This window comes from Eretmochelys imbricata, chromosome 20 (assembly GCF_965152235.1).
Source record: "Eretmochelys imbricata isolate rEreImb1 chromosome 20, rEreImb1.hap1, whole genome shotgun sequence".
Classification (NCBI taxonomy): Eukaryota; Metazoa; Chordata; order Testudines; family Cheloniidae; genus Eretmochelys; species Eretmochelys imbricata.
In genome coordinates this window covers 2,002,588-2,014,021 of record NC_135591.1, presented here as the reverse complement: position 1 = coordinate 2,014,021, position 11,434 = coordinate 2,002,588, and the positions used below count along the sequence as shown (strand labels likewise).

The 11,434-nt window shown below is 66.0% G+C and overlaps 1 protein-coding gene across 1 annotated transcript; it reads left to right on the top strand.

The window, feature by feature from the left end:
- The first annotated feature begins 3,004 nt into the window (after nt 1–3,004).
- CD63 (CD63 molecule) lies at nt 3,005–10,915 on the top strand. The gene is made up of 8 exons (XM_077838219.1): nt 3,005–3,117; nt 3,367–3,444; nt 8,334–8,522; nt 8,946–9,020; nt 9,245–9,340; nt 9,544–9,693; nt 10,200–10,283; nt 10,582–10,915. Exons 2-8 carry the CDS (start codon nt 3,379–3,381, stop codon nt 10,645–10,647), a joined length of 726 nt encoding a protein of 241 aa, XP_077694345.1. The 5' UTR covers nt 3,005–3,117; nt 3,367–3,378; the 3' UTR covers nt 10,648–10,915.
- The last annotated feature ends 519 nt before the right edge of the window (nt 10,916–11,434 follow it).

Here is an 11,434-nt window from a genome sequence, read left to right as displayed (position 1 = left end):
CTCCGCCGGGCCCCCATTAAACCATGCCTTTCTTTTGCTGCCCTCTCGCCTTTCATTTGTTCTCCCTCCTTCCCCAGCCCCTGCCCCGGCCAGCCCCATCTCCAGACCTATTGCCCGGCTGGTGCTCCTGGGCGCCCATTCCTAACCCGGCCCTGGAGCGGGGCTGGGCGGGCTCTGGGACTGGTGGGCGGGAGGTGCACACTGCAGAGCCCCTTTGAGCATGGCAGCAGGCCCCTGCTGCACTGCCAGCCAGAGCCAGCAGGGGGCAGGAGCAGCCGGGCTGTATAAACCCTGCTGGGCAGGAGAATTTCCCCGTCTCTGCCCAGCCAGGCAACCCCCCCCCCCGGCCAGGGCAGGGGTGCCAATCCCCCCAGGATGAGCAGTGAGCTCGGCGCCAGCAGCCAGGCCTTTGTCTCACAGCTGGATGCTCCCGGCATCCCCTGCCCCTAGCAGGGTCCTGGGCAGAACTCAGGGGGGTCAGTGCAGTGCAGCATCCAAGCACCCTGCCCCGCCCCTGCAGCAGAGTCGCCGGACCCCTGCCCTGCTGCCCAGACTTTCCCTGGCTCCAGGCGTTCTCTCTAACCACCAGCCCTGCCCTGGGGCTCCCCTACCTGGCAGCGCTGAGCTGTCCCTGGGCAGGGCAGGTGGGAGGAGTTTCCATACACCTCACCCTGCTGCTATCTAATCTGGAGCCAGGGAGCACCTCTCCAGGGGATGACAGCTCTGATCCGGACCCACAGCAGGGCCTGGCTGGCTCGGGGGAGGGGGCTGGGAATGGGGCAGGAGGCCTTTCCCCTCTAGGGGGCACTGGCTCTGATCCCCAGGGTGGGGCCTGGCTGGCTCAGGGGGACTGGAAATGGGGCCTTTCCCCTCTGGGGCGTGTCAGCTCCGATCCCCAGGGTGGGGCCTGGCTGGCTTAGGGGGGCTGGGAATGGGACATGAGGCCTTTCCCCTCTGGGAGGTGCTGTTTCCGGTCTAACTGTCTCCTCACTTGGGGTCATTTCTGAGCTCTGCACCCACCGTGAGCAAGTCACCAAATCTCTCTGGGCCTTGGTGCCCCGATCACCTGGCCTCCCTCGCCCTTTCTGGTTAGGGGTCAGGCTCTCTGGGCAGGGGCTGGCTCTTCCTCTGTGTTTGTGCAGGGCCTGGTACGGGGGGCCTTGATCTCATTCGGGGGGCCTGTGCAGGGCCTGGTACAAGGGGGGCCCTGATCTTAGTGGGGACCGCTAGGCACTACACACTGCAAATCCTAATGTTCCAGCTCCTCGAACGGGCAGCCCAAGCCCATGCCCGCTGCCTGAGGGCACCTACCACATGCTCTTTGATGACTGATCTTGGTGGTGGGTGGGATGGTCTCTGTATATAATGCCCCTGATGGAGGCTATAAAACACAAGGTATGAGGGAGACATTTAAAACCAAGGTCTGGCCCCTAACTGACAGCCCCCTCCAGAGACTGAACTGGGCCTGCCATCGCAACGTGGACATAAAGAAAAGTTTGTCCTGTCCGGGCTGACGCCAGCCCAGCACCCAGGGACTTTCCTGGGTAAAATGAAGTCACTTTACAAGGCAGTTCGACAACAACCAGGCATTGTCTGCATCCCCCAGAGGGGGAAACTGAGGCAATGAGGAAGAAAGTGACCTGCCCAGGGTCACGCAGCGAGGCGGGTGGAGTCGGCAGTAGAGCCTGGAGGTCCTCCAAGAACTGGGACAGAACCCAGGAGTCCTGACCCCCCCACAATGCTAAACTCATCTGGATCAGGTGGGAAGGGCTGGGACTCCTTTTCACTTTTGCGAGGGGCTCAAAGGCTCCCGGGAGCAGGCGATTCAGCGGCTCTGTGCTGGGCCCTGGGCCCGGCGCTGTCGGCTCCCGCACGTGCCGCAGGCTGTTCTGCTTTGGACCGCGCTATTTGCAAGGGAAACTAGGTCTCGCTCCCGCAGGTCGCCAGCAATGGAGGATCCCCCTGCCCTGGGGAGGTGCACCAGGGGTTAACCCCCCCGTTAACAATCTGGGCCTACTTTCTAATTGGAATTTGTCTGGTTCGGCTTCCAGCTAGCAGCCCCTTCGGACCCAGCATTCAGTGGCTTAGGTCCCGTCCCATATGGGACTAGCCTCACTGCACAGAGCAGCAGGATCATCTGGGGCTGGAACAGCTTCGACTTCAGAAAGGAGACGACTGAGGGGGAGAAAATCAGGCCGGGAAGGGGAAAAGTGGCTAGGGAAGGGTGATTTGCCCTTTCCCGCACGACAGAAACCAGGGGTCCCCGGTGAAGTGAACAGGCAGTGGGTGTCCTACAAACGAGAGGCAGTCATTTTCATGCAGTGCACGGTTAACCTGTGGAACTCCTTGCCAGGGGATGTTATGAAGGCCCAAAGTACAGCTGGGTTCAAAAAAGAACTGGGTCAGTTCGCAGTCAGGGCTGCAGGCAGCTCCGTCCTGGGTCGCCCTAAACCTCTGACCGCCAGGAGCTGGGAGGGGAAGCCGGGGGGGGGGGGGTTCGGCCAGCTGCCCTGTTCTGGGCTCTCCCCCTGGCGCTCTGGCAGGGCAGCCGGTGAAGACGGGATCTGGGGCTAGACGGACCCTGTCCGCCCCAGGGCTGCCCCTGCATGAGCCGCTTTAGGGCAGTGGGGCTGGAGGAAGTTTCTGTTAATTCCCCCGAGGGGTGGGGGGAGCCCACGTCACGTGGGGGCTGCGGGGCGCTTTCCAAGGGACAAAGTCAAACTCCCCGGCTCGTTGCCACCTGCCCCCGCCGCCCGTGGGGGGCTGAGCGCGGCCCCGGCCGAGACCCCGACCCATAGGGGCCCCCAGAGAGCCAGCAATAGCCAGCTGCCCCCGCGGGGCCGCGCGTGGGGGCCGATCCCGCCCGCCCGGGGCTCGCAGGGCTGGGCCGGGGGCTCCCCGCGCGGCCGGCGGGGGGGGTTAACCGGGGCCCCCGGCGCCGGGGCTGGAAGCCACCCGGGGGCGGGGCCGCCCCGCCCCACCCCACGCCCACCCGTGGGTTTCCTGTTGACTCACAGGGGTCACATGGTGCCGGGCCCCTCCTGCCACCTGCGTGGAGCCGAGCGAGTCAAGTGACCGGGCCGGGCGGAGGCAGGAGCGCGGGGCTGCGAGACCGAGGTGGGGGGGGGGGGCTTTAGAAAGTGGGGAGCCAGGGGGCGGCTCCCTGGGTGGGCGGGGGAGAGGGAAGGGGGGGGGTTGGGGCGGAAGGGGGAGGATTCCAGCTTGGGGGGCTGGGGGGACGCGCTGCCGGGGTGATTCCGGCGGGGGGGGGGCTTTCCCCGGGCGAAGGGGCCGGGGGCCGGTGGGGGGGGTCTGTTCCGCACTCCCCCAGCCCCGCGGCTCTGCTGCGCCCTTTGTCCCCCCCAGGCACCGGGCGCGATGGCGTTGGAAGGCGGCATGAGATGCGTCAAGTTCCTGGTTTTCTTCTTCAACTTCTTGTTCTGGGTGAGTCGGGCCTGCCCCCCCCGCCCCCTAGTTCTCTCGGGGTGACCCGGGCTGGCTCCTGATTGCGTCATCCCCACCCCCAAGTCTCCCCCCGCGCCCATGGGCGCGTCTCCCTGCCGCCAGCGCTGGCAGGGGTCTGGCTGGCCGAGCGGTGGCCGGGGGTCCCAGGTTCCCGCCCCACCCTGCCTGGGGAGGGGGGCAGAGGCTGGAGACTTCCCCCCGGGTGGGGGCAGAGGCTGGGGTTGGACCAAGCGGGGCTCTCCCGGTGGACGGGGCTGGGGCAGGTGAGGGTTCGGGTTCCTGGGGACATGGGGGGCTGAGCCCCCTCTGTGACAAGGCATGAGCTGGGCCTGAAGTGGGGTGGGGCTGGGCGGAAGGTCTCTGGGGGCCTGCAGGATTCCCCGGGCGCTTCTCAGAAGCAGCTGGGCTGCCCCCGTGGCGGGTTGGAGGCTGGGCTAGATGGGCCCGGGCTGGGGCTGATGTGTGGGGCGAGGGGCCAGTTTGGCTCATTAGAGAGACCAGGGAGATTCTGAATCTCAGCCCTGAGCCCTTCTGAAGTTCGGAGCCAGGTTCTTGACTCTGGCCCAGCCCCAAAGAGGCTCCTTTTCCCTGCTGTGGGGACAGGATGTGGGCTAGCTGCAGCCCCACTCTGGTGGCTAACGCGGGGCTCAAAGGGCCCTAAAAAACCACAGAGCATCACTTATACCACTGTCTGCCTCACACTGGGGGCCAGGGAAGCGAGGAAGTTGGCTAGTATTTCAGACCTTCATGGCCACAGCGGGGCTTGACCCCAGGTCATCCAGCCCCAGACACCCTGCCGTTCCAGCACACTGGGCCTCTCCCCTGCCTGTTTGCAGTATTGGGTCTATGACAACAGACTTGGGGTTCTGGCTCTGCCTGGCAGAGAGCATAGTGGTGCCACCTTGTACAGGCCTTGGCTCGCGGTGGCAGGTGACTTCTCTGGAACAGGCACCCCCCAGCTCATGCCCACGGGATACAGGAGTTTCCATTTAATGTGTCTGGAGGGTGTGAACCAATCCAGAATTGCAGGTAAGGAGACGGGGCCTTCCCAGGCTGCACCCGGCTCTCCACTGGGGTGGGGCACCAAGGGATGGTTGGTTGGGCCCTGAGGTTTTTCCTGGTGCTCCTGGGCAGGAAATCTGGAGGGTGTCCGCTTGGGACTGATTGACTTATTTGGGGGGGGTGTGGATTGGGGGGACGGGGCAGGAGGTGGGCAGCTAATCGTAAACAGGAGTCAGCTGGGGAAGATGTGGTACCTCCCCACCCCTGGCCCAGAGTAGCTGGTGATTTATTGCTAATAGCCCGGCAGCTGCATTGTTGACCTATAATCAGCCAGCATTAGGTTTCAGGGGTAACGCCCCAGTGCAGTGAGTGAGTCATACCCACTTTTTCCCCAAGAGCGGCTGGAGACCTTAAGCCTGGCTTCTGGGGCTGCTCGACAGCGTATTCAGCGTCCACGGAATTGCCCTGCTGGCTAATTCCAGAGCAGGCACGGGGCAGGCCTCCCCTCCCCCTGGGCCGCGGTGTCTCGCCTGCCCTGGACAGATGCTCCCTCCACCCGGGGAGCTGGGCCTCCCTGGCCCATTCGCCCCTTGACATCTCTGCTGCCACTGCCTTGGCCTGTCTGTGACCTCAGTGGCCGTCGTCCCTGGAGCCCGGGCACCTCCTGGCCTGAGGCAGGCTGGGCACTGCATGGGGACTGTCATGGTGCTGATTCTGGCTGAGGGGTGCTGGGCCCCCTGACCATAGGGAGATGCTATCACGGCCCGTGTCATGTGCCATCCGAATGGCCAGGGGAAGTGGCTGGTGGGGAAAGACCCGGGCAGGGCCTAACGGCTCCGGGCTTCGATCGTAATCAGCCTGCAATTGCCCAGCAGAATGGGTGGGAGGGCGCGTCCTGCCAAGAAGGGGGGGCTGAGTCATCCCTCGTAGGCGGGAGGAGCAGTTCGCACGGGGGTCTCACTTGCTCAATGGCGCGAAGGAGCCAGGGCCTCCTGTCCCAGCCCCACCCAGCCAGGGAAGTCACAGAGTTTGGGAGGAGGAACCGGCTCAGCTGTGAGGAGGGGGGCGTGTGCCCAGCCCGGGCCACTCTCCCACAGAGGTGGGCAAGGGGACCCTTCAGACCCATCGGCACCAGGGGATCCCTGGGCAGTGCTGGAGCGTCCGTGCTCCCGCGGTGCCAGGGGTATGGCCCGGGTGCCCGGCAGTCGGGCTCAGCAGTGGATGTGGGCTGGAGCCGGGGAATGAGGAGTGCCTGGCCCAGCCGGGGCACTTGACCCCAGTAGCTGGGTCTGTAGCTCCCCTCTGCCCGGCATGGACTGGGGCAGTTTCTCCCCTTGCCACCCGGCTCCGCTGCCCACGTGAATGCCGTCAGTGGTACCTGGCCCGGCCCGCCCCCGGTGCGTAGCTCAGGGGAGCGTCAGTGTTTGCACGGGCAGCCAAGCTGGCTGCTCTGTTTACCCTCCCCGGCAGGTAAATACACCTGGGCCCGAGAATACGGGGCTTTCCTGGGGTAGGGATCCCGGCTGATGGAACGTCACTGTAAGGGCTCCTGCTCGGGATCTCTGACTGGCAACCTGTGCTCCCCTCCCCCCCTGCTCCTTAAACACCAGGAATAAGGCTCCAGAAGGTGGAGTGGCCTCATATGGCAGATGGGGAAACTGAGGCATGGGGAAGGGACTTGACTGTGGCAGAGTTGGGATGGGAACCCGGGGGCCTGAGCTGCCTTTGCTCTAACCGCTGGATGTCACCATCCTCCTGGGATGGGAACCCCGGAGGCCTGGCTCCCAGCCCCTCCCCGCTCCGTAGCCCACCCCGGAGAGGTGGGGGTGTGGGGGCCTGGCCTGGCCCCCGGGGCAGCTCGCTGGCAGCAGCAGATGGCAGTTTGTTGCAGGGCTGGTTGGGTGCCGCTTAGCACCGAGAGCTCGTCCCGCTGATGGGGCGGGGGTTGAGGCGGGGCTGGGGCGAACGTGGCAGCCCCGGGATCCCAGCAGGGGGTGGGGGGTCAGGCTGGCAGCGGGCCCGGTAGTGGAAGAGCCGGTGCCAGGATCCTCTGCCCCCTGCGAGGCCTCACCCCCCCCCCCACCGTCGAGCGCGAGCACACGCACGCAGACAGACAGACAGACGCACACAGACAGACAGACAGACAGACGCACACACAGACAGACGCACACACAGACAGACAGACAGACGCACACAGCCGCCTCTCGCAGGCCAGGCCGGAAACCCAGGCTCCAGTGAAGCTCGGCTTCAATAACTCTCCCTCCCCCCGCACCCGCTGCCATGTCCCTGGGCTGGAGGAGGAGAAAGCCGGGTGGGCTCTGGGGGGAACAGGGAGGGCAGGATGAGGGGGGGGAACGTTATTCCCCCGTCGGGGACCCCCAGGCCCCGTCACACCCAGGGGCGGGGCCTGTTCTCCCATGTGGCTTCTTCCGGTGCCCCTCCCCCGCACTGGTTCCAGCCGATCCCCACCCCCGGGGGCTGAGCAGGGAGAAAGGGGAAGTCCCGAGTCACAGGACGCCAGCCCCCGAGGGGGGCTCCCACGGGATTACAGAACTCGGACCTGGGGGGTGTTGGTGGCAACAGCTGAGTCCCCAGCCACACAGGGTCTGGTGCCCCCAGCTCTGTCCTGCTGGTACCAAATCACCCCCCGCTCAGCGGGGTGGGGACGGGGCTCCGGCTCTGCCAGGGGCTTGGGGCGGGGTGGGGGCCTATGATGCGGCTGAGCCATGCCGCCCTTGCCCAGCAGAGGGCAGTGGGGCACGTGCCCTGTCTGCCCCCACTTAGTGGGGCCAGGGCATCTTGGTCCCTGCCTGCCTCTGCCCAGGGCGAGCCCCCTCCACCCGCCATGCGTCCAGGGAATGCCCCTGCCCGGTCTCCCCAGGGTTTGGCATCTCTGGCCCTTGATCCCAGGCAAGTGGGTGGAGACCATGCACCAGTGGGTCTGTGTTCCTTGGGCAGGGAAAGGTAAATAGGGCCAGGTGGGGCTGTTTGAGAAGGGGGTGGAGGCTGGTGGTGGGGAGGCGAGCCCGTGCGGGGTGTAGTGTACATGGGAGTGTGGAAGAGGCGAAGTTTCAATGGGGTTTGTGCTTTGAGATCCTCAGATGGGATGGGGAGATAAGGAGGCCACAGGACCTGGGTCTGCCTGTGGGTCGCTCTCTGGGGCCAGGTAGGACTTACCTGCACATCTCACCCCTCCCCTTGCTCCAGCTTATCTTTAGGGTGGGGGGGTCTCTCTGCCCCCCCATTCTAGTTTCTGAGATGCTGCCAGGGTGATGCCATGCAGACAGGAGACACCAGCCGCCCTGGCACTACTGAAGGGCTTGGGGTGTCCTGGCTGAATTCTGATGGGGGGGGGGGTACCTCTAACTCTCCAAACCCCTCCCCCAGGAGGGGATACCGGGGGAGGGAATACGGGCAGGACCCGGCAGGAGAGGGGGCGGGAACACCTTTCTCCAGCACTGTTGCTCTGAGGCTGCCATGCGCTGCCCCAGAGGTGGCTGCATTTTAAGCGTGGCCTCCATGCCAGGCCTGGCGTGTGCTTCAGGATCCTGGGGGGGAAATTTAAGCTCTTGTAGCAAATAGAGAAACTCCCTGAGGCTCGCAGGACTGGCACGCCCGTCCCCCCTCCTCCTCATTCCAAAAGCCACCCTGGCTACAGGCGAATCCCCATTAGCTGCCAGCAGTACGGGGCTGTGACACACAGCTGAGTAGGTCAGGTGCCATCCAGCAGAGGGGACATGGGCAGCACTTTCTTGGCTCTGGTGGGGCCAGGGGCTCTTGTTGACTGGGTCTGGGAGGGGCGAGTGTGGGGGAGGGGCGCTGGTCAGGTGATGCTCGGGGTGACCTGCCCCCGTCTCCCCCCCCAGCTCTGCGGCATCGCCCTCATCGTCATCGGGATCTACGTGCAGATCGAGCTCAACAAGACGCTGATCATGAGCAGCCCTTCGGCCTCGGGCGCCCCCATCGTCATCATCGTCGTGGGCGTCGTCATCTTCTTTGTCTCCTTCTTTGGGTGCTGCGGGGCCTCGAAGGAGAATTACTGCATGGTCACCACGGTGAGGGGGCGCGGCCGGCGGCAGAGCTGGGGGCAGGGCCAGCGGGGGGCTGCGGGGAGGGATTCGGGGCACCCCAAGGCTTTAGGATGCGGGGGCTGGGGGCTACGGGGCAGGACTGAGGGGCACCCCAAGGGTTTAGGATGCGGGGACAGGGAGACTGGGAGCTGCGGGGCAGGATTCAGGGGCACCCCAAGGGTTTAGGATGCAAGGGCAGGAGGGCTGGGGGCTACGGGGAAGGACTGAGGGGCACCCCAAGGGTTTAGAATCCAGGGGCTGCAGGGCAGGATTCAGGGGCATCACAAGGGTTTAGGATGCTGGGGGCTGCGGGGCGGGATTCAGAGGCACCCCAAGGGTTTAGGATGCGGGGGTTGGGGGCTGCAGGGCAGGCCTGAGGGGCACCGCTCACCCCGCTCTTCCCCACAGTTCGCCATCCTGCTCACCTGTATCTTCCTGGTGGAGATCGCAGCTGCCATTGCCGGGTACATCTTCAAGGACAAGGTGGGCACCTCACCGCCGTGTGGATCCCGCGATGAGGGGTCCTGCTCCCCCGGCGCAGGCATCTCTTGGGGAGACGCGCTTGGGGCTGCCTGGGGATTGCCCGTGGGGCTCAGCCTGGGTCCGGGGCCCACCCAGCTGAGGCGGTGGGTGACCCGAGAGCCCACAAGGGGGCGCTTGGCCTCGGGAGCCGCGTGTGGCTGCTCTGACCCCCTGCTCCCCCCCAGGTCCGCACTGTGCTCCAGGACGGCCTGGAGGACGCCATGAAGAAATATGGCAACGACTCGCTGGTAACCCAGACCCTGGACGAACTGCAGAGGAAAGTGAGTGGGGTGGGGCATTGCGACCTTTGACCTCTTTGGGGGGCCGGGTGGGGTTCCAAATGCTGGACCAAGTTTCCCCTCACAGCTGGGGAGGGAACCTGGGAGTCGTGACTCCCAGCCGCCTGCTCTAACCACTAGACCTCACGACTCTGCGGCCAGAGGGCTCCTGCTTGCTCTGACGCCTGGTTCTCTCCTGTTCGCAGTATTCCTGCTGCGGGGCCAATAACTACACGGACTGGTCCACCATCGAACCGTTCAAAAGCAACCACAGTGTCCCTGCATCCTGCTGCTGGGCAAACGCCACTGTGCCCACGTGCTACCTCAGACCCACGCCTGCCACCATCAACGTCCAAGTGAGTTCCAGCCTGGGGGTGGGGCGCGAAGGGGGGGTTCACACCGTCCCGGCTGGGGCCGAGGGGGTGTGGGCAGGGCGGGGGCGCGAAGGGGGGGGTTCACACTGTCCCGGCTGGGGCCGGGGGGGGTGTGGGCAGGGCGGGGGCGCGAAGGGGGGGTTCCCACCGTCCCGGCTGGGGCCGGGGGGGGTGTGGGCGGGGTGGGGGCGCGAAGGGGGGGGTTCCCACCGTCCCGGCTGGGGCCGGGGGGGGGGTGGGCAGGGCGGGGGCGCGAAGGGGGGGGTTCACACTGTCCCGGCTGGGGCCGGGGGGGGTGTGGGCAGGGCGGGGGCGCGAAGGGGGGGTTCCCACCGTCCCGGCTGGGGCCGGGGGGGGTGTGGGCGGGGTGGGGGCACGAGGGGGGGTTCACACTGTCCCGGCTGGGGCTGGGGGGGTGTGGGGCGCGAAGGGGGGGTTCACACCGTCCCGGCTGGGGCCCTGAGCTGCCTCGTCGGCTCCCCCTGCAGGGCTGTGCGCAGAGCATCGAGGCCTGGCTGAAGAAACACATCGTCATCGTGGCAGCCGTGGCGCTGGGCATCGCCTTCTTCGAGGTACCGAGCGTCCGCCCCGGCCCCCCCCCCGTGGCATGCCCGGCCCCGCCCCGCCCCTGAGTCCGGAGACAGGCTGGGGGTGGGGCGGGGGAATCCAGGGGTGCTGGACAATTTCCCCTGCCTTAGACCCTCCGGCTGGGCCCCTGGGGGGGCGAGCTGGGGGTGCCCCTCTCCCTAATGGGCTGGCGGGCAAAGGTCGCAGGGCCAGGCAGTGCCCAGCCGGTGGGGGTGGCGGGCTGCAGCAGGTGGGGGGGGCCGTTGGCATCGTGGTCGCCTGACGCCTGGTCTCCTCTTGCAGCTCCTGGGCATCATCTTCGCCTGCTGCCTCATGAAGGGGATCCGCAGCGGCTACGAGGTCATGTAGCCGGCGGGGCGGCCCCGCCCCAGCCCGGACTCCGGGGGGGGGCTCCCCGGGGGGGAGGGGCGTGTCGCTCTCTGCCCCTTTAAGCTGTCAGACCCGCCTTCTTTCCGCAGCGCCCCCTGGTGGGCAGCTCCTGTCCTGCAGCTGGTACCGTATTTCCTCTAATGGACGGGTAGCAGGTGCCTTAAACATTTGCCAAAACCTCTCCCCCTTTTCTTACTTTAGCGGCCCCTCCCCCCGCCTGTCCAGTGTCGGGGGAGGGGGACTCGGGGGGGTTCTCTGTCTTTGGGGGGGGAATGTCAATACGTTTGAAGATGTGGGGGGGGGGGGGCCCACAGTATTTTGAAAATAAAAAGCTTCCCCGGATCTCTCCGTTCTGATGCCTTGGGCCTGTCGGGTACTTTGGCTCTGGCCTGGGCCCCGGCTTGAGGGGCAAGGGGGAGATTTGACCTCATCCCATCTGGTGTCTGATGAGGGGGGATTCCCACACACGTGGCCTGGGGTGTCTGTGCTGGGGGTCCCAGGGGACCAACCCCCCCCATCAGTGGTGAGTGGGGGGCAGGGCCCGCCCACAAGTGTTAACCCCTCTGCTGCTGCAACGGGGGTGGGACCAGGAGCCCGGGCTGCCCAGCTCAGTAGGGGGGCATGTGTGATTTTCCCCCCCCACCCCCCAAGGTCCCTCTGACCCATGAGTCCCCAGCCAGGCTCTGTCCCCAGCTGCCTTCTAGCCCAGGGCTGCTGACCACACACCAAGAATTTCACCCTGGTTGATTCTATGTTTGAAGGGTGG

What these genes read in the sequence shown, in the direction of transcription:
- CD63 (XM_077838219.1), top strand. Translation starts at nt 3,379, where the DNA reads ATGGCGTTGGAAGGCGGCATGAGATGCGTCAAGTTCCTGGTTTTCTTC. An exon ending in CTGCCACCATCAACGTCCAA is followed by an intron (nt 9,694 to 10,199) that starts GTGAGTTCCAGC and finishes CTCCCCCTGCAG; the next exon opens with GGCTGTGCGCAGAGCATCGA. An exon ending in TGGGCATCGCCTTCTTCGAG is followed by an intron (nt 10,284 to 10,581) that starts GTACCGAGCGTC and finishes CTCCTCTTGCAG; the next exon opens with CTCCTGGGCATCATCTTCGC.